This window comes from Vipera ursinii, assembly GCF_947247035.1.
Source record: "Vipera ursinii genome assembly, chromosome: 2".
NCBI classification, from domain to species: Eukaryota; Metazoa; Chordata; class Lepidosauria; order Squamata; family Viperidae; genus Vipera; species Vipera ursinii.
Genome location: NC_139513.1, coordinates 92,448,986 through 92,469,643, shown reverse-complemented (window position 1 = coordinate 92,469,643; position 20,658 = coordinate 92,448,986). Strand labels below are relative to the sequence as shown.

Genomic DNA, 20,658 nt, shown 5'->3' with positions numbered 1-20,658 from the left:
GGAGCAGAGCCAGGCGTTAGCAACCACCCCTGCCAAAAGGAAATACTTTTGAGTATCAAGATGCAGGCAGAGCGGTACAGGAGGTCAAGGTGATGTGGACTTTTAGCTTTACTCTCTAGCTCAATGGATTTTATAGCTTTAAAGTGAAAGTGCGTAATAAGTGAAAGTGGGGAAAGATGGTGGCCAAGACTTCTAAAGCTCTTCGGAGTGCGGGGTCTTCCCCGGTGCAACAGACCTCGTTGCAAGCTTTGCTTCCTTCTGCATTTCCTCCGGCACTGACGCTTAAGGATTTACAAGACGCTCTTGAAAAGCATTCACGGTTAATGTCTGATATGATGGATGAAAAGTTGAAAAAGCTGGAGGAGAAATTGGAGAAGAAGATGGAAGAGAAGTTTAGAGCAATGAGGGTAGACATGTTGTCTATGATGAAAGTGTAGCTGAATGTATGCAACAGCTGGGTGAAAAAGTGGAGGATCTCAGTCAAAAGAACTCTATATTAGAAGCAAAGGTATCAGAGAATGAAAATATAAGGGACAAAATGGACGGAGAATTGAGCCTTGTTCAGTACCAACAGATGCAGTATGCTATTAGAATTAGGGGTTTAAAGGAGAATTCTAAAGAAGATTTAAAGCAGCTGATCTCTGAGGCTTTGGAACCGGTATTGGGCCAGCCAGCATCTGAAATTGAGGGAAGTATGGATAAAGTTTTTCGTGTAAATTCATGGATTGTAAGACAGAGGAAGTTACCCAGAGATGTGGTGGTCTATTTTACAAAGAGAGTAATTAGAGATGAAGTCATTCAAGCTGCTTATGATACTAAATTGGTAGTTGCTGAGCAAGAAGTTTTGGTTTTAAAAGAGATTCCTCCAAAGATTTTAAGGAGAAGGAAAGATTTTGCATTTCTTGTACAGGAACTTCAGAAATGTGATGTCAAGTTTAGATGGGAGATTCCAGTTGGACTGGTGGTGATGCACGAAGGTAAAAGACATCGTTTGGTTACTGTGGCCCAGGCACGTGATTTTTATAGCAATGTGTTAAAAGCAACCCCCCTATCACTTCTGGAAGCTGCAAAGGGACATGGTGAGGGAAAGCCTCAAGATGTTGCAGAGAGACAGACAGAGGAGAACGGTGCTGGAGGGGATCAAGTTACAGCCTCATCGGTTGCTGCTGGAGAGCAGAGGATGACGCGTGCCGCCCTAAGACGAGCGAGACGAGAGCAAGAGCAAGACAAGCAGAAAGTTATGGAACCTCCAAAGCGTACTTATAGTGAAGCTGTGGGAAGGGCGCGGTCCAAAGAAGATATAGGGGTCATTTCAGACGTGCTCCAAAAGCTTTGGAGCGTCAAGATTGGTGACTAAATCTCTAATTTAGAATGTCAATGAATTAAATTCATCATAGAGGAGAAAGAAAGTTTTTCAATATTTAAAACAATTTAAGACTGATGCTATTTGTTTGCAAGAAACGTATATTAGGGTTATGGACTAAAAGTATTTATTGAATTTGAGATTGGGTACGCAAGCTCCTAATCAATAACAAGTTGATTTTTCTTAACTTACTACATATAAAGGTTACTTAATTGGATTATAAATTTTTTAAATTTTTTATTTTATTTTCATTAGAGATTGGAATGGTGCCCTAGATGTATAGATGGATGATCTGGAACTGTGAGACATTTGGTGTGATATATGCAAGAACTATTTTTGATCATAGTTCAGTTTGGTTGGAGATTAATAAGGTTAATAGACGGCGCTTTTGGCGCGTAATTGAGAATTTGGAGAAATGTGGGAGAATGTAAATAGTAGATGGAATTTTTTTTTTCTTTTTTGAAATTAATATGAATAAGGATTGGGATTAAGAAATTTTATTTAGTATTTGAGTAAAGTTCCTTTTCTGTTTTCTTTCTTTTTTTTCTTATCTGTAATAGTAATATTGTTTGTAATCATTTTACATGAGCTAGAGGGTGATAGAATTAATAGTTTATTGTGATAGCATATGGATGCTTATGTTTGTTTTTCTTTTTTATACCCTGTATTTAGCTCTGGGAAGTCGGGGGGGGGGGAGGGAGGAGGGAATGGGGGAAAGGGATAGGGAGGGTTAGATAGGGGTGGGGGAGGGGGGATTAAAGTTAAAATGTACTGTAAAACTTTTTAAATAAAAAAAAGAAAAAAGACTTTTTCATAGGCATTTACAACCTGATATATTTGCTGCTATATATCTGCTAACTTTGCTGCTAACTTGGCCCTCTTTATGTTAGCATTCATAGCACCATGTAGCTTCATAAACAAAGCAAGTTTTATTTTGCGGTTTAAGAGACTATAGTGGATCCAGCCCTTGGGCTGGAGGGTTAATCAATTAGCAAATGTTTAATTTAAGGACTAAAGTACCCAGAGAAATCAGTGAGGCTGGGATGTGTGTGTGTGTGTGTGTGTGTGTGTTAGAGAAAGAGTGAGTAAGTGAAAAAGAGAATATATATGTATAGGATGTACATTTTTAATGACTCTGTAATCCCTTGCATTGGGGTGGAGTCAAGACGCAAGGGAACAGAGCTCAAATGTTTACTGGCTAGATGCCCTTCCTGATGTCTATTTGAAGTTCACAGCAGACAATAACTCATTGCACCCAGAGACAGAAATATCTGTCACTACCTAGGATTGAACTCACAGCCTCCTGATTGTGAGGTGAGAGTTCCACCTCTAGGCAGTGGTGAGATTTAAATATGTGAACAACCGGTTCTCTGTGTGGATGCCGCTTCTGGAAGTCCATTCTGTGTCTGGGTAACAAAAAATTAGCTACCGGTTCTGCCAAAGTGGTGCGACCTGGCTGAATCCCACCCCTTCCTCTAGGCCACCACAATGCTCCTTATAGGCTATACCAGGCATGTCAAACTCATGACGTCACGTGATATTGCATGATGTATATGACTTTTTCCAAATTGCCGGCAATGGGGTGGGCACGGTTTCAGTGTGATGCATCCGGCCCGCAGGTCGGCAGTTTGACATGCCTGCAATCATCATTTTAGCCATTGTCTATCCACTGCAGGATGAAGGCCTCTCCTGCATGTTTACAATCTATACGGTCCTATGCTTTCTTTTGCAATTGGGCCTGCAATACAGTACTTGCTGATGTTGTCAATCCATCTTGTTTTAAGTGTCTTTTGTGGATGCTTTTTATCATGGGATCCATTCTTTGACTGCCTTGGTCCACCTGCCATCAGTTCTTCTTGCTATGTGACCAGCCCATTTCCATTTCAGTTCTTTTACTCTCTTGATGATATTGCATACTTTTGTTTGTTCTCTAATCCATGTGCAGATCTTTCTATCTTGTCTTGTAATATTGAGCATGTATGTTTCCATGGCTCTTTGCGTCACTCGTAGCTTTTGTATTGATTGTGAGGTTAATGTCCATGTTTCACCAGCATATGCTAGACCAGGCAGCATACACTGATCAAAAACCTTTCTTTCAGGCATAGGGGGAGGTTGTTCTGGAAAATTATGCTTACCTTGCTGAATGCCTGCCAACCACATTTAACACATTGTTCAATTTTCTTTATTGTATCGCCTTCCATTGAGATCCATTGACCAAGGTATATATATAGTGGTCTACAACATCTAGTTCTAGTTCTTCTCCAGTTATATTTTTTTTTAATTAGTGAATTTATTAAAGATAATGTGGCTCTTTTTCAGGTTTATTTTTAAGCCAAATGGTTCTCCTGCTTCATGCAGCTCTTGTATGTGTCTTTGTAACTCTTCTGAGTCTTGTGAGGAGAGAACAACATCATCTGCAAATCTTAAGTGATTTAAATATGTGCCATTGATTTTTATTCCATATTTTGCCTAGTCTAGTTTGTGAAATACTTTTTCAAAGAAGTCTGAGAAAAACATAGGTGATAGGATAGCTATAGAATATACTGTAGGATATATCATATATAATTTTATTTGCTTAGTGACAATTCTAAACTTAACTCTCCTTTAAATACTGTAAAGTCCAAAAATAATTTTTAAGTGAGCATTCCCTGTGTCTGCCTGTGGGATCCCACCAAGTTATTTGTTGTCCCTTACAATTATTGCTTTTAAAGTCAAAGAAGTAGCTTGTAGTGTTAAGTGCTTTCTCTTCAGGAGTGAGGCAAATTCAACCACACACTCACCATCTGAAGCTCACAGCTTCAGACTGTTACAAAAACCTTTTAGGTGCCTGGAGAGAACTAAAGTATAGTCATCTGTAGAGAAGATATCTAGCCAGCAACTTTAGACACGCTATACAAGTAATTTTTTTTAAAAAAAATACCGTATGTACTTAATTTTACTTTTATATGATTAAAAAAAACCACAAGAGACTGCCAGAGTTAATCAGTGAGCATCTGAAATGCTATTGCTTTTCAGGATAGCAAATTCAACAGAAGTGGGAAGGGTGGTAGAATAAAAGAGCAAGTTTTGTGAGTCAGATACTTGCAGTGATATTGAGATGCAAATACCAAAAGTTGGTAATTTATGTCAGAAAGTCCCAAATAATTTCATCTTTGGGGGTGAGGTTGTCACTTTGTTTTATACCAAATGCCTAGGGAAATATATATTGTTAAATTGGGATCCATTGGGGGATGGATGAAATTTGTCGTTTTTCCTTGCTATAATATTTACATGTCATTTCAGAAAGTATTTTTTAAGTCTTCATAAAATTTTCAAAACATTTTTTGTATATAGTTGTCTGAGTGAATATGTGTTGTGTTGTATCTTTTGCTTTTAATTGGGGAACAGCAGCACCACGTTCGGAGAATGTTAAAACAGATGATTGTAAAGTGGTTCACATGAAAGTCAAAGAAATAGAAATAATTGGGCTGGATGAAAATATTAAATCAAATCTAACTTGCATTCATTCCAAATTGTTTAGTTCTTTCTTCATTAAAATGTTTAATGTAGTTTGGATACATAGTAATCCTAATGCAAAATAAATTATCAGCATATATGTTAGTCTTTTGGCCTACGAGCTTCCTACCTTTTCCCTTTATTGGTATTCTCCCTGAGCTGGCACCAGATTCCAATGGGTTCACTTGAATATGGCTGTAGATAACCCCCCTCGTCCAGCAGCGTGACTGATTCCCCTTCTGTTAAATAGCAGGTTCTTTGGCACAGGAATGAAGATGCGTAGCTGAGTACAAGATAACGCATAGTTTATTTCGTGCAGAAACTGTACTGGGGAAATGGCTGCAACTAGCCGCAATATATAGTCTAGCCCCTAGGCGGCAGCCAATAGGTTTGAATCAACCATTGCCGCCTGGAGATAGCCAATTGCAGCACAGGAGACTTGTAATCTGGGTTTCTGGAGAGCCGTTAGCTGCTCCAGCAACCCACGTGGTATTCCTCAAGAGCCCAGTACATAACACCTTCCATGATAAATGTCAATGGCTCAGTAGAGAAGCCATCTTCCCTATCTATTCTGCAATACTCAAACACCACCTAAAATACTGCATTGAGTTCCAGGCCCTGCATGAGAGGGAGAACAATGATAAACTGGTGTCTATCCAGTAGAAAACAACTAAGAGGATTGGGGAAAGGGAATGAAAAACTTATGATGAATAATGGGAAGTGTTGTGGAAGTTCATTGTGGAGAAAAGAGAATTACAGAGACATGACAACTGCCTCCCAGTTATTTAGGCTACTGTGTAGAAAATGGACGGAATTGTTCACAGTTGTTCCAGGAGATAGGACAAGGAACAGTGGGCTTAAAATAAAAGGATGTAAATTTCAATAGGATATCAGGAAAAATTCCTAATGCTAAGAGATGTTCAGAGAGTGGGAGGCAATGTTCTTCTTTGTTGGATGCATGAACAGGATTGGATAAAACTGTGTTGAGGACACTGCAGTAGACAATTCATGTACTAGGCATGAGTTAGGCTAGATCAGGGGTCTTCAAACTTGGCCCCTTTATGACTTGTGGACTTCAACTCCCAGAATTCCTCAGCCAGCGTGCCTGGCTGAGGAATTCTAGGAGTTGAAGTCCACAAGTCATAAAGGGGCCAAGTTTGAAGACCCCTGGGCTAGATAATCTCTAAAATCCTTGATTCCAGCAGCGATAAACGGTATCTATCATGAGGAAGAATCCAGTCAAGTTAACATCATAGCCAATGACTCGTGCCATAGAGCATGGCTTTTGGCAGCCCACTATTCTAGATAAAGATAAGAAATGTGTCACTCTCCAAGAATCTGGAATTGCAGAGTAACACAATTTTTACCTGCTATGGTTCATGTCTGATAAACAAACCACTGTGAACAGGGGTTGTTTTTTTTTTTTTTTGGTTCTTAGGGAAATATGAAAAATGACAAGTTAGCTCTCTCTCTTATTTTCTTTACAGAGAGCAAGATATACATAGGACCCCCTGTGTTGTAAGTTGATATAAAAGAACTTGACAACTATTTGTTCATTTCCAGCTTTCTTGATTTTTTTAAAAAATAAAATGATTCAGTGAAATGTGGCATCACAGAATCTAGTGTTATTATCTCCTGCTAGAATCACAGTCTGTTTAATTTGATAGACATGTGACTATTTTTCTTCCTGGCTGCCAATCAAGTAATCTTATTCCTAGAATGAAAGTACTTCATGACATGCCTGTTCTTGTGGAATGAATCTATATCTACATCTATATCTACGTCTGTATATCTATATATCTATCAACACAAACTCATATACACGATACATACATAACTGATTTTAAGACCAGTTTTCAACCATTATTTATAGAATTGTAATGACAATTGTGGCATTATTTCAAGTTAAGCTAAACTTACTGTAATTGTCAAAAAGGTCCAGGCTTAAAATCAGTGGAAAAAAAAACAATTAAAAAGTATAGTGTAATATATGCTGCTAAGCCACGTTGTTTTTAGATGAAAGCACAGTAAAAATGACAGAGGCATCTGGCTGAAGCTTCTTTAGTCTGAAACTTTTCTAAATGTTTTTTTTTCTTCCTGATCAATTTTTTCCCCTCATAAGTCACCACTTCACAATATGTAATTTAGCAAAAGTGGAGGGGAGCTTGTTTTAGGGGAGGTGACTGGCCTACAGAGATACATCAGGTGACAATAAGGCTAAACCTACAAATGCTGGACTTGGCAAGAAATTCTGCTTGTGATCATTAATCTTCGGGATTTTAGTGGATCAAGTCATACAGTATATGGAAGACTTGCAGTCGAAGAGAACATATGGTGTCCAGTATTATTTTACTCCCCTCCCCAATCATAATCATATATCTCATTGTAATTCATCGGAAAGCCACTCAATTTCATAGAAAGCCACTCAATAAGTTTCAGAAGAAACTGAAACTTGATTTTAATATTCAACAGATTATCTATCACACTTATTCTGTACCAGCCTACTACCGGCCCTGCAGAAAAGGCAGGGACAACCCCTTTACAAACGGCAAGAGGCTGGAACTAAGCCTGCCAAATTTATTAACGTAAAACAGAGCAAAACAAGACACAAACCATGAAACAGGAGCTATTCAAACGGTTGCCTTCAGCAAACCAGCCCTCCCACACATTCCCCTTTTAAATAGTTCAGGGCATGCATTCTCTCTGCCTCCTTCCGAGGTGCCCCATTGCCTTCCTCTGTTTACTCCTGATTGACTGCCTCCTGCGTCGGGCGTCCTTGAACAGGGCCAGCTGTGGGTCATCTTCATCCACGCTTTCAGGCTCACACAGCTGGGTCTGTGTCGTGACCAGATGGGAGGGTCCTGGCTGAGGGCTCTGTGGAGCCTCAATACTATTCTCAGCAAGCTCTCCAACACCCCCCTCCTCCTCCTCTGAATCGTCCGACCCAACTGCCAAACCCACAGGCTGACCCTGAATCACAACAACACTATCATAACTTTCTGCTTAGAGTCATGAAGTCAAAAAGCTATCAAACCTATTCCTATAGATATGCCATGTGATCCAATTGTATGGATAGAGATAAATCATACATTTGGGGGAAAAAATTATTCAATCACAAGCTCTTCTGTCTGTCATCCCACTTATTGCTCTTTCTGGAACAGATCCTTTAAGTCTGGGGTATATACCCCATCTCTACCACATAATAGGAGGATTGAATTGCATGCCAATCCTTCTTTCTCCCATTCTCTTCAATCCAGGACATGCAATATATTATACATATAGTGAATAGCCATTCTCTACAACATCCATGTGGGATAGCTTTTCCAGTAAAGATATGAGCAGTATATATATTTTTTTTTCACAATCAAACCATTCCAGTGCAGAAAATTACCAGCACTCAGTTTCAATTGACTCGGGGAACCTAAGCTGCAAAACTCCAAGGAAGTAACATAAATGTTCTTATTTAATATTTCTTGAACATTGCTATGAATTAGAATAATTTCATCTTCCATTTAGGGAAATTCTACTCTGTATCGAAGGACGATGCTTTGGTTCCATCAATTCGCATCCTGTACTCAATCTGTCTTGCACTCTGGCACTGCATAAATCCAACAGAATTTGAACTTCCTTCCTCCCACACTTCCTCTCATACACTCTGAGTACTCTGAGACTCTGGCTCTCATGAGAAATCATTACATTTTAGAACAATCAGCAGTTTGTGTCATCTTCTGCACGGCGCAATAACTTCAAAATGTGCTTTGCTTTAAGATAATAACTGGACCTATTAAAAAGACAGTTGGAGATCTCAAGATGCTTCTCACTAAAAATGTAGCCGCAACTTCCATATTAAAGAAGTCCACTTAAGACACAATCAAAAGTCTGCAGAGTGGTCTCGTGTCCCTGTTCTCTCCTACTTTGGCTACCATATCCTAATTAATTACTGTCATATGTTCCGGTAATTAGCATCAGTACGTTTGTCCTTTTGAAGGTCAGATAGCAAATGCTTATTTTCAGATCGAGTCAACCGATATTAGTTTGGAGCCAGTATAGGTCACTTTGGAGTATGCAGACAGTTGCATTAACCATAAATTTGAGGCTGGAGTTTTAAGATGAGTTTGGGGATGGGTTGTTTGTTTTATTTTTATTTTAGGGATTGTACCATGATGGGAAATGGTTACTTCGGTTTTCAGAGGATTCTTAAAGCTACATAAAAGTAGACAAGGCCTGCCAGTTGCCCACCTCTTGTCTAAAGTAAGCATAAAATACTCAAGGCACAAACCATTCCAGGAGCATCTTCCCACAGTCACACAATGCCCCTCTTCCCCATGGCATAAGAGATTCTGCATGGTTCCTTCTTCATTGTGCAGCACTTCAAGGCTGCCAACTGCTTGTAGTGTATCTGGAAAATAATATCCATATCTGTATATTTGTACCCAGAGTTCATCAGTAATTCTGCAATCAAGTGCTGTAGTGATATATTAAAGAAAAGAAAGAAACTTTGCTTGGTAGTCTCATTTACCAAACAAGATGACTCACTCGAAACTTTGTTTTACATTTTTTGAATCATCATGAGATAAATAAATGATGGACTGCATAAATCCCAATGGTCAATATAGGCAATTTCAAATTCTGCCCAGCTGAGAGTGCAAATAGGTAATGAATCATTCACCCATATCTCACATAAAGTTGCATATTACCGGAGATCACAGGGGCTGAATTACATTGCAATCCTCTCTGAATATGCAGGTTTGAGAATGTTTGACAAGTAGACTTTGTTCTTTTCTGAAGAACATAATCTCTTTTCTACTTTTCACCTTTGCAACAGAACTGCACTAGGTAAGCATGCCTATGGAAATCAACACGGGTCGCTATTATTGTAAAATTGTGAAATTATTAAAGATAATACCAAAAGGTTTCTGGAACAATGTAGATAGGATTTCATACTCCTCCTTCTACTCGATTTCACAGCAAAGTCTGAATTAGTGGAACTCCATTCCTTTAACTAGGTGGCATGTAGACCTTGGTAAAGTATATGTGAAAATGATTTTCTGACACTATTCGTAAGACCTTTCTTAGTTTGTGAAAATTGTAAAACTTGACCTCATAGATATATGAACCCATTTAATTTGTACTTAGATTGTAAGCCGCCCTGAGTCTTCAGAGAAGGGCGGGATATAAATGGGATTAAAATAAAAATAAAATAAATAAACCCTGCATTTCCATCTGAATATATCAGCAGGAATAAAATATGCTTAATGGATTCAAAGCTCTATATTATCTCCTGTGTTTTCACTATCCTTTAGCCATGCCCCGTAAGTTCGATTCTATGTGTGCATGGGTTATGTTTGTCTAGGCACGTATACTCGCACACAGTACTTTCCAAGCTATTTGATAAGGTGATGAACTGACTTGGAGTCTACAAAAACAAACAACTATCAAATGCCACAATCAAAGTACATGGCCAGGTGACTATGTCATTTCTTTTAAAGATCATGATATTATGCTGACGTTCCAGCCATCCTGAGAGAGGGCGGTAAAAGGCAAAATCTGGCTCCACAAGCATTTGGGAAGCATTTCCCGTGGTCATGTGTCCATCGTGTTATGATTCTCCATAAGCAGAGAATGTATTTTCACTGAAACCTCTGCACTTTGGATGTGCGTACCGTAACTATTTCTTCATATTCCCAGCAGATTTGAGCAGCAGAATGAAGAAGCCAAATACACTTTGCTGAAAAGTAAGGTGAAAAATGGGGCCATCTCCTTGGGGGTTGAATAATGAATCAAAGTAGCTAGTCATTTGAAGGCTCGGAAAGACTGTTAATTAATTTACAGCCCATGGCTAAGGATGTCCTGAAGTTTTCTTTTCTTTCGTTTTTTTTTAACCAAACAGTTACCCAGAAACTTTATATATGTGATCATGAAGCCAAGGCAAGCCTGAAATAATACCCATCGTTTTTTAAAAAGAAAGAAAGAAAGAAAGAAAGAAAGAAAGAAAGAAAGAAAGAAAGAAAGAAAGAAGAAGAAGAAAGGAAGGAAGGAAGAAAGAGAAGGAAAGAGAAGGAAAGGAAGGAAGGAAGGAAGAAGGAAGGAAGGAAGGAAGGAAGGAAGGAAGGAAGGAAGGAAGGAAGGAAGGAAAGAAAGAAAGAAAGAAAGAAAGAAAGAAAGAAAGAAAGGAAGGAAGGAAGGAAGGAAGGAAGGAAGGAAGGAAGGAAGGAGTGTCTATAGACTTCAAAAAGTGTCTCCAGGAATTATGGATAAATTTATGTACAGATGTTAGATGAGTAGAGTATGAATGTGAAGAACAGGGGGAAAAAATCCATTCCCTTTTAAATGAGCATATTGGTGGCCATCATAAGGCGTCGTGAAGATGAATTTCAAAATGGTCATTTAGTTGAGCCTTACCAAATCTCTTTTAAAGTAAAAGGTAAAGATTTCCCTGTCCAGCTGTGTCTAGTTTAAAACTGGGCACAGCACAGCTGCCCTGAACATGCAGAATGAATTTGCTTTTGCTTCCCAGCATCTACTTTATCTCTGTTCACCCAGCAAAGCAGAAATAGTTTTGCTGTGCTGGCTGCCTTTAGTGCATCTGCAAGTACAAACAAATGCAAGTCCCCTGCAGGAATTGGGGGTATTTGCCTGTCTCCTCCATGGAGAAAAACAAGATCTCTCTCCATTTTGTGTTACTTCCCTGACATCTGCACAGTCACTTACTTAATCGATAGCTTTTCTTAATCCATCTGAATATTGGGAATGCAGGATGCAGTATTTCCACCTTCAAAAAAACCAAAAAACTTCACAAAAGAAGGACTTTATATAATCAAATGTTTTTTCTCTTCTCTTTTGAAAAGTAAGAAATCTTTCAATCAGATGTTTATCTTCCCTGTGCATCTGGATAGGAGGTCCCTAAGTTGATCTGGAAGAATGTCTTTGCTAACTAGTTGCTTTAGTAATACCTCCCACTGTTTCGGGCCATTAACCTAAACTCAACAGCTTGATGAATTAATGCTTATAGAGGCACAGTTGGCAGCTCTAATTAAATAATTATGGATATGAAGCTGTAAAGAAGCTGGAATGCCCCATTAGAAAACCAGCTGTCAGTTTTATTGGTCCTCAGAGTTTTTGAAATTTGATGTTAAGGGGCTTTCACCGTTCCATACATTTTCAAAACGAATTTCTAGGATGTCCAAGAGGGGATTCAAAAATATTCATATCAAAGATGCATCTCAGCAAAAATCAAATATTATGCAGCAAAGTGTATGATGTATCCAGGTATAATTGCTTGAGCAAATGTACCAGTCCCTAGTGTTGCTTTGGATCTATTGGCAAAATGGGAGGTGTTATTTTATCCTAAGTTGCCAGTGATTATTTACATTCATGAGTCCATAGAAGGGATAAGAGAGACTCTCATGTGGAACAAGAGGCGTTGAGAGTTGGGTGGTGTTCAAATTTAATAATTAATGAAAATAACATTTTTTCTTAAGAAAAGATACTACTTTTAACAGCAAGATCTCTGTGCAGTGACCTTTTAATTCCACCACAGGCACTACATCAGCACTTCACCAGCATCAATCTGTCACAAAAATTGACCCAGGTTAATGGATTTCACAGACACCCTTACTGGTTCAGGAGACTTAACATCTGACTCAGGGCAGGATAAAACACTCCCCTGGATGGAATTGGTATGCAGTTTGGGAGACTCTCAGGAAACCTAAGAAGGGTACTTCCTAAGGAGAATGGGGTTCAAGAGGTGACAGTTTCATGAATTTTCAAATTGGGAAGTTTTGATTCAAGGGATTCTTGACTTCACTTTGGGCTGGAGCCTGGATATGGATTTTGTTATTACATTTCCTGATCCAGCTGGCTCCTCCTGCTTTGCATTGGAGTCCTATCCAAAAAGTGGGTTCTTGGGACACCCACTGATTTCATAGGTGCCAAATTTCTGAGTGTCTACATCAGGGGTGTCAAACTGCAAGAATAGTGTAGAAAATTGAAAGAAAATGTAGCAAATATTATCAGTTGAATTAAAAGGTACATTAAGACCAGGTCCCCAACCCCCAGTTCCATGGACCACTACCAGTCCGTGGATCCCTGGGAACCAGGCCACACAAGCAGCTGCGAATGCTCAAAGCTCCATTTGTGCATGTGCGGAATTAGGTTGCATGCATGAAACCATCCCCTTCCCCCGCCCACTGCCACTGCCACCTGATGCTGCTACCACTGCTGGTCCACAGAGCCAGAAAGGTTGGGGACTGGTGCATTAAGATATAAAATGGCCATAAAAGGATCTGTCTTATGTTTAAGAAGTATGAAGTACTAAGATAACACTTAAACCAGAATGTCAGTGTTCAACCCACCCTGAAAATTGGAATGGCCTTATGTTCATATTAAGGTAATATACAAATATTGGTGTTTAGTGTCCATCCACAATTTGTCAATAAATAGAGCATGATGAGAGCATTTAACTCCTCAGTCCTGACAAACATCGAGTTCATTTGGAATTGGAATGATGTGTCAGCAAACCTTTATGACACAAACAGAATTATTGGCTACACGGAAACTGATACTGAGGCTTAGCATTTGGTAATTGTTCTCAACAAATACACAAGCAGCAGCATTTTATATACGTCTCTTTGATCTACAAGGGTGAGCAACTTACAGCACTTTTTATGACCCTCAGATCCCATTCTGGTTATTAATTTACTGACTGATTGATAAATGTGATGTATGGGCCACTCAACTCAAAGCCACTCTGGGTGGCCTATGAAATATAAAAAAGAATCCAAAACAATAGAAATAAGGGAAACGGATAACTAGGCAAGTAACACATTAATAAAATTGTCACAGAAGCACACATTACCTGGCAACTGGGGGAGCAGCTAAGTCTTCAAAAGTAGCAGGGCTGGGACAACTCAAACGTTTGGAAGGATAGAATTTCGCAAGGGGTGATCAGGTAGGGTAAATGTATGCCACCAAAGTCCTATCAGATGACACTGATTTAAAGATGGGACCTGGTGCATATCCACTTTGTCAAAACTTATTGGATGGGCAGAATGAATGGGAGACTGGTGGTCTCTCAGATAAGAGGTATCACCAATATGCCGATGATACCCAGTTGTTTATCTCCACCCCGAGCCAACCCAATGATACCCTTGACGTGATGTCCCAGTGCCTGGAGGGTCTGGATGGGAAGGAACAGGCTCAGGCTGAACCCCTCCAAGACTGAGTGGCTGTGGATACCGGCATCTGGTATTGTCCAACATGTTCCATCTCTTTTGATGGGGGGGAGCTATTGCCCTCCTCAGAAAGGGCCCACAACTTGGGCATCCTCCTGGATTCACTGCTTAATTTGGAGGATCATCTAACTGCTGTGACCAGGGGGGGTTTTGCACAGGTTCGCCTGGTGCTCCAGTTGTGCCCCTTTTTGGACCGAGATGCCCTATGCACGGTCACCCATGCCCTAGTCACTTCTCACCTGGATTACTGCAATGCTCTCTACATGGGGCTGCCCTTGAAGTGCACCCGGAGGCTTCAGCTGGTGCAAAATGCGGCCGCGTGGGTGCTTATGGGAGTATTTATTTTTATTTTTATTTTTATTCCATTTATATCCTGCCCTTCTCCGAAGACTCAGGGCGGCTTACAAGCTTAGCAGTACCCTTCATTCTATGTATATGCCTGCTTATTAGGGCTTTCACACACACCCCAAGCGGCATTATTACAAAGTCAGCTTATTGCCCCCAACAATCTGGGTCCTCGATACTCCCATGTTACACCTCTCCTGCGCGAGCTGCATTGGCTTCCGGTTGCCCTCTGGGTGCGATTCAAGGTGCTGGTAATTACCTTTAAAGCCCTACATGGTTTAGGCCCGGGGTACTTGCGAGACCACCTGCTGCCAATGTCAACTTCCCATCGCCCAGTTCGCTCCCACAGAGTCAGCCTCCTCAGGGTGCCGTCAGCCAGGCAATGCCGGCTGGTGACCCCCAGGGGAAGAGCCTTCTCTGTGGGCGCACCGACCCTCTGGAATGATTTGCCCCCGGAGCTGCGGATGGCCCCTGACCTTCAATCCTTCCGCCATGACCTGAAGACATGGTTGTTCCAACAAGCGGGCCTGGACTGATCATGGTTTTTTAAATTTGGCTTTTATCGGCTTAAATTGTCCTTTATTTCTTTATTTATTGTTTAATTCTTTTTTAATCTTTTTATTCTATGTTTTTTAATTTTTTATTGTTGTGAGCTGCCCTGAGTCCTTAGGGAGAAGGGCGGCATATAAACTTAATAAATAATAATAATAATAATAATAATAATAATAATAATAATAATAATAATAATAATAATAATAATTGTGATGGGGGTCTCCCGATACTCCCATGTAACACCTCTACTCCGCGAGCTGCATTGGCTTCCGGTTGCCCTCCGGGTGAGATTCAAGGTGCTGGTGATGACCTATAAAGCCCTACATGGCTTGGGTCCGAGATATCTGAGGGAACACCTGCTGCCAGCATCCAGTTCCCTTCGTCCAGTGCGCTCCCACAGGGAGGGTCTTCTCAGGGTGCCACCGGTAAGAGATTGCCGGCGGACGACACCCAGGGATAGGGCCTTCTCAGTGGGGGCGCCTGCCCTTTGGAACCAGGTGCCAGTGGAGATGAGGACTGCCCCCGACCTCCGTTCATTCCACTGGGACCTGAAGACCTGGCTCTTCGAGCTCTCTGGCCCAGGCTGAGGATTAATCTTATTTTAACTGGGGTTTTATTTATACAGGGACAAATATAATTTTTTTAAACTTGTTTTTAACTTTTGTATCTTGGTTTTTAATTACCCTGTAAACCACCCTGATTCCTTCGGGAAAGGGCAGTATATAAATGTAATAATAATAATAATAATAATAATAATAATAATAATAATAATAATAATAATAATAATAATAATGCCAAGAAGGGCTTTATAATAATAAACCTTTATTGTCAAAGTACAACATGTGTACATTGAGATTAGCTGAGCCTCCCCCGTGCTCTCTCCCCCCAACACACAGTGACAACAAACCCTCCATCCTACCACACCATGTGAACCAACTACACCACACACCGGCCTCCCAAGTCAATTCTGCATAAGATTATGTCCCATTTAAAAGCCTAACAGCCCACAGATAAAAGCTATTTTTCAGCCTGTTGGTATGGCTGGCTATGTTCCTATATCTCCTACCGGATGGTAGGAGAGTAAAGAGATACCGTCCAGGGTGTGAGTCATCCCTGAGAATCTTCCTCACTCTTCCAAGGCAACGAGCCCTGGCGATGTCATCCAGTGGTGTCAGGGAACAATAGATCACAACCAGCACCTTTAATTGCACTTGGCAGCTGACTAGGAAGCAATTATCCAGGTGTTCCATAGATAACAGCTCTGCCCACACCACTGTTACGGATCAGCTGCAGCTTCCAAATGGCATTCCAACCTTGTATATTGCAATAGTCCACACAAAATGTGAGTGACCACTGGATTGTATTCCCAGTCCAAGAAAGGATGTAACTATCACACCAAATGTATTTCAGTAAAGTCCCCACCTCACCCCAGCAACAGCAGTCAACTGCTCTTTAAGCAGGGGGTTTGAGTCCCCCCTCAACCCCAAATGCCATACTAGTTGTATCTGAAGGAGTACTATCCCATTTAGAATTAAAAACAGCAAAGGTTTGATTCAGAGAACACAAAACATAAAGTGACTTGGTCACTCTGCTTCTTCCCATCCAGATCCAAACAAGTAGCACTTGATCATCCCAAGAAACAGGTTTGTAGGAGAATATTGACAAACATCAAGTCTTATGGCACCCACACATAAGAGGCCTCAGTTGCAACCACTCCTGCTAGTCAACACCAACATCAACTGGAACCTGCTGTGAAAAAGGAAGAAACACAGTATCGTGCCTCCCAGTCCTGATCTCCACATTCTGCCCTGAAGGATACCAAGGATCAAAGGTTGCTGAAAAGTTAAAGGAGAACCAGAACAACTGTACCACCACTATCCCAGTTCTCATAGAAGTCATCAATAAACATGATCAGTGCTGATTCTGCACTATGTCCCCAGTCTGAGACCTAACTGAAAAGTTTTCCAACAGTTATGATTGTTATAAAATGTTCCTTGTCCAATGAAAGATTGAGTGCTTAGAGAATTAGGCTGGGGTAAGATTTAACATGGAACCCTATGGACTACCAAAACTTAGTCCCTATATCTTAACCAACCTTATCATTGTACAGATAAATTGTGAGGTCTTCACATATATGCTACCTTGGGAGCCATAGAGGAAAAGAGGGATATAAGAGTGAGGAAAAAGAAAAACGAAGAAAAGTCTTAAATCCAAGTATGACTATGTCCTTGCATTGATGACTTGGGGGAAAATAGATCAGTCGGAGAAAGCCCATCCATTCATGACACCAAGTGACAAGTTGCAACACTAGCACCATCAATCATCAATGATGATGTGAATTATAGTACCAAACATCCAAAAGTACCTGCCTATGCATGCGTGTCTGTGTGAGAGAGCACTGCAAAAACTGATCAAAACCATTATTTGTTCTACAAGTGACATATTTTAAGGAATGGGGGAAGAGAAGAACCATTTTTAATATTTAAACGGAAAGGTTATTGTGAAATCTGTTAGTAAGTAAAACATACTTATGTAAGCATTGTTCTTCCTCTCAGGGAAGCTTTTGTTTTTGTATAAAACAAAACAAGCTCAGGTTTTTTTTATACAAAAACAAAAACATAATTAAAATCATCTATAGAAATATGCTTGGGTGATATGTTGTGAAGGAAACTAATAATACTTCCTTTAAGATAGTTCCATAAATGAAGTGATACTATCTACTCCTAGCCACTAGTCTTTTGAATCATATACTGGCATTGAAAGAAGTGATTTTTCAGATATTTTGGTTCTGAGCCATTTTAGGGTTTGGTGTGAATATTTTAAATTCACATGCAATATACTGTATTGCTATGGATGCCATAACCAAAAATATATTGTAGCTATGGATGCCATATCTGAAAAGGCCAACTCTTGTGCCCGTATATAATATGTCTCATAACATACTTAACAGCCCCACTGCTACCACCACCATCACTACCTACCAACTTATTATCCATGTACATACTATACTGTGAGAGGATTCCCCTTGGTATGACTTCCTAAACTGTTAAAACCCTTGAACATCATTAAAATCTTGAAATCAGCTACAACTTTGCAATCATCTTCTAGAATCTATTGCATGCAGATCCCTTGATGTATCATGAGTAATCTAAATGGAAAATTAACAAAATATGGATCATTGGGGGAAACTCCTGTTCAGGATTCAGGGAGGTCATAGCTGTTAACTCTGTCAGAACTGACAGAATCGACTTTGGGTCATTGATGCTATTCTGAATGACAGAGATGAATCCAATGGTGCATCTATTTTGTATTTTGAGGGACAGGAGTATACATCATCCAGAGTCATAGGCCTATGTAAATCATGGATCTGTGAACCAACAGTGCAACCTTTTTCCATTTAAAATAGGATTCAGCCTTTGTTAATTGGCACTGAGTCATTGTTCCAATACCAATACTTCCTCTTCTCCTGAATCTGATAAGATTTAGAGTCATCACCGTGCTTCAAGGCTCTTGATGACCAGTGGTTTCATATAGATAAAAACCTCAATATTTAAAAAGAAATCAGAAAAAGAAAACACTAAAATTTGAAACAACAATCCAAAAAGAAAACGAGAAGCTAATTAACAGCATGAATATCATTGATTTTAACTACAACATTGGCAACCTCTAATGTTTTCTCATTTGCCTAATATAGATACAAATAAGAAATCCAACTCTTCTGAAACAAGCAAAATCACCAATAATCAACCATGTACAATCATATATAGGTAGCATTTTGTTTTTTGTTCATTACTTTCAAAAATAGAGTGGATCAGAGGATTTTAGGGGGAAAAATCCCTTTAAATAAATTAACATTAAAGCACACTATGTATTCTAATATAAAACATGCCATAAAGTTTCCTAACATAAGCATCCCTTTAAATTACATTTCCAATTAAGTTACTAATTCAAGTATTAGCATTTATTACTGAACCATAATAAGAACAACTTTGCAATTTCTGTAATACTTTTCAATACTACAAGCACTCATTTAAATGCAGAGTAACAGGGAAAAGCAATTCAATTTCATACTGTTGTTCACAGAAACCGAAAATCTGATTTTGATAAGGATCAAATATATGCAGACACTTGTATATATACAGTAGTGGAATCAAACTATATTGTTGTCAGAAAAAAAGGTTCCCAGAAACAGCAAAACATTATATCAGATAACTGATAGCAAAGGTAGCAATGCTCCTTATGTCAGAATTATTATTGGAATATCATTCTTCAGCAACCAGTCACTATTTTAAAATGTGTATTTTTAAGAAAAAGGCTCCCATTGGAAAAGGGATGGAATGAGTAGATTTTGCTTCCCTCCGCTGCGTGAAAGCAAGTTAAATTGTTGACAGATGATTCTGCTGACTGTGCATGATTATTCCAACCCCCCCCAAATTAAATCATATTTGAAAATTTGCTGTGAACTAAATCAGCAGTCCCTTTCTGTGAGCTCTGATGGCGCTTAGTGAATTCGCATCAGACAATCCAATTAAACAGTTAACATAAAAGAGATAGCAGTGTCTCTGTATTTGTCTTTGAATGTGCGTTGGATATAAGGAGGATCCAGAAATTCTGGCAGTCTGTGCTGCCACCTAGCCAAGACCGTACCACTGAATTTACAGTCAATCTGTGTGTTCAAAAGACTTGCTCTAAACTTATCCCCCTTGGACCCTGTTTTGCTAGAATAAAACTCAGATTAAAAGCACAGACGGTGAGTGATGTACAAACTAGACAGGGGCCCCTCAAAAGAAGCAGACTTTAAGCAAACTGAACCAATATCAGACATTGTTTGTACTTACGATAAAAGACATATTCTGTGTAGCTGGACCACACTTTATCATCAGTGTACTGATTGACAAAAGAAGCCGTCACAGAGGAATTGCAGGCTACCATGTGGAATCCACATTCTGACAACATATCAAAAGCCCGTTCCAGGTGCCTGAACTTCAGGTAGAACCTAGAGGTGTATCTATCAGGAGCTCGGTCTGGGTCTCTGCTTTCATTCAAACTTTCTCCAAAAACTTCTTTGACTAGAGCAATCCTGCCACAAACCAAAATCCTCGGGACTCTTCTGAATTTGGCATCTGCTTGGGTCTCCCTGCCCACGGGGCATGAACCTCTGTAGCCAATGGTAATGAAGCCCCACTTTTTATCCGAGGCCATGAGAGATGAAGGGGCACATATTCTTGTGTCACTGCTTTGGGAAACCTCCTCATAGTCACTATGGCAATAATCATCAGGGCTTTGCTTGATCTCATCGGGCATCAGAAGTTTGACCAAATCTGGGAGCTGAAAGTACTCGGCTTCCCTCTTGAGCCTTCCTCGCTCTGGAAAATGATCGGGCAGGACCACCTGCTTGTCCCTGAGATAGTCCAGAATGTAACGGAATAGGAATCCATCTCGATCAATGAAAATCCTTCCCTTGGAATCTTTGGCCAGATCATTGGCTGTCTCTCTTTTGGAAGTGAACATTTTCCAAAGCAGGGAGTGAGGAAGGCCTGTTAACGTGGAGAGGCGAGTGAAGTAAACCTGGCCCCCCACATTCAGCTCTATCACCTCTGGAAAGGGATGTGCAGCAGTTGCTTGTTCTCTAGGAGGGAGGTAAGTTCTGCAGTTTCCACTCAAGGCCAT

The 20,658-nt window shown here is 40.0% G+C and overlaps 1 protein-coding gene across 1 annotated transcript in view; it reads right to left on the bottom strand.

Annotated features, from left to right (window-relative positions):
* The window catches only part of KCTD16 (potassium channel tetramerization domain containing 16), a gene marked incomplete at both ends in the record, with an annotated part of 199,235 nt that extends 178,577 nt beyond the window's left edge, over positions 1 to 20,658 (bottom strand). The window contains one exon of the mRNA XM_083357036.1: positions 19,827 to 20,658. Coding sequence (XP_083213162.1) covers positions 19,827 to 20,658 — 832 coding nt within the window. The remainder of the gene's footprint in view (positions 1 to 19,826) is intronic.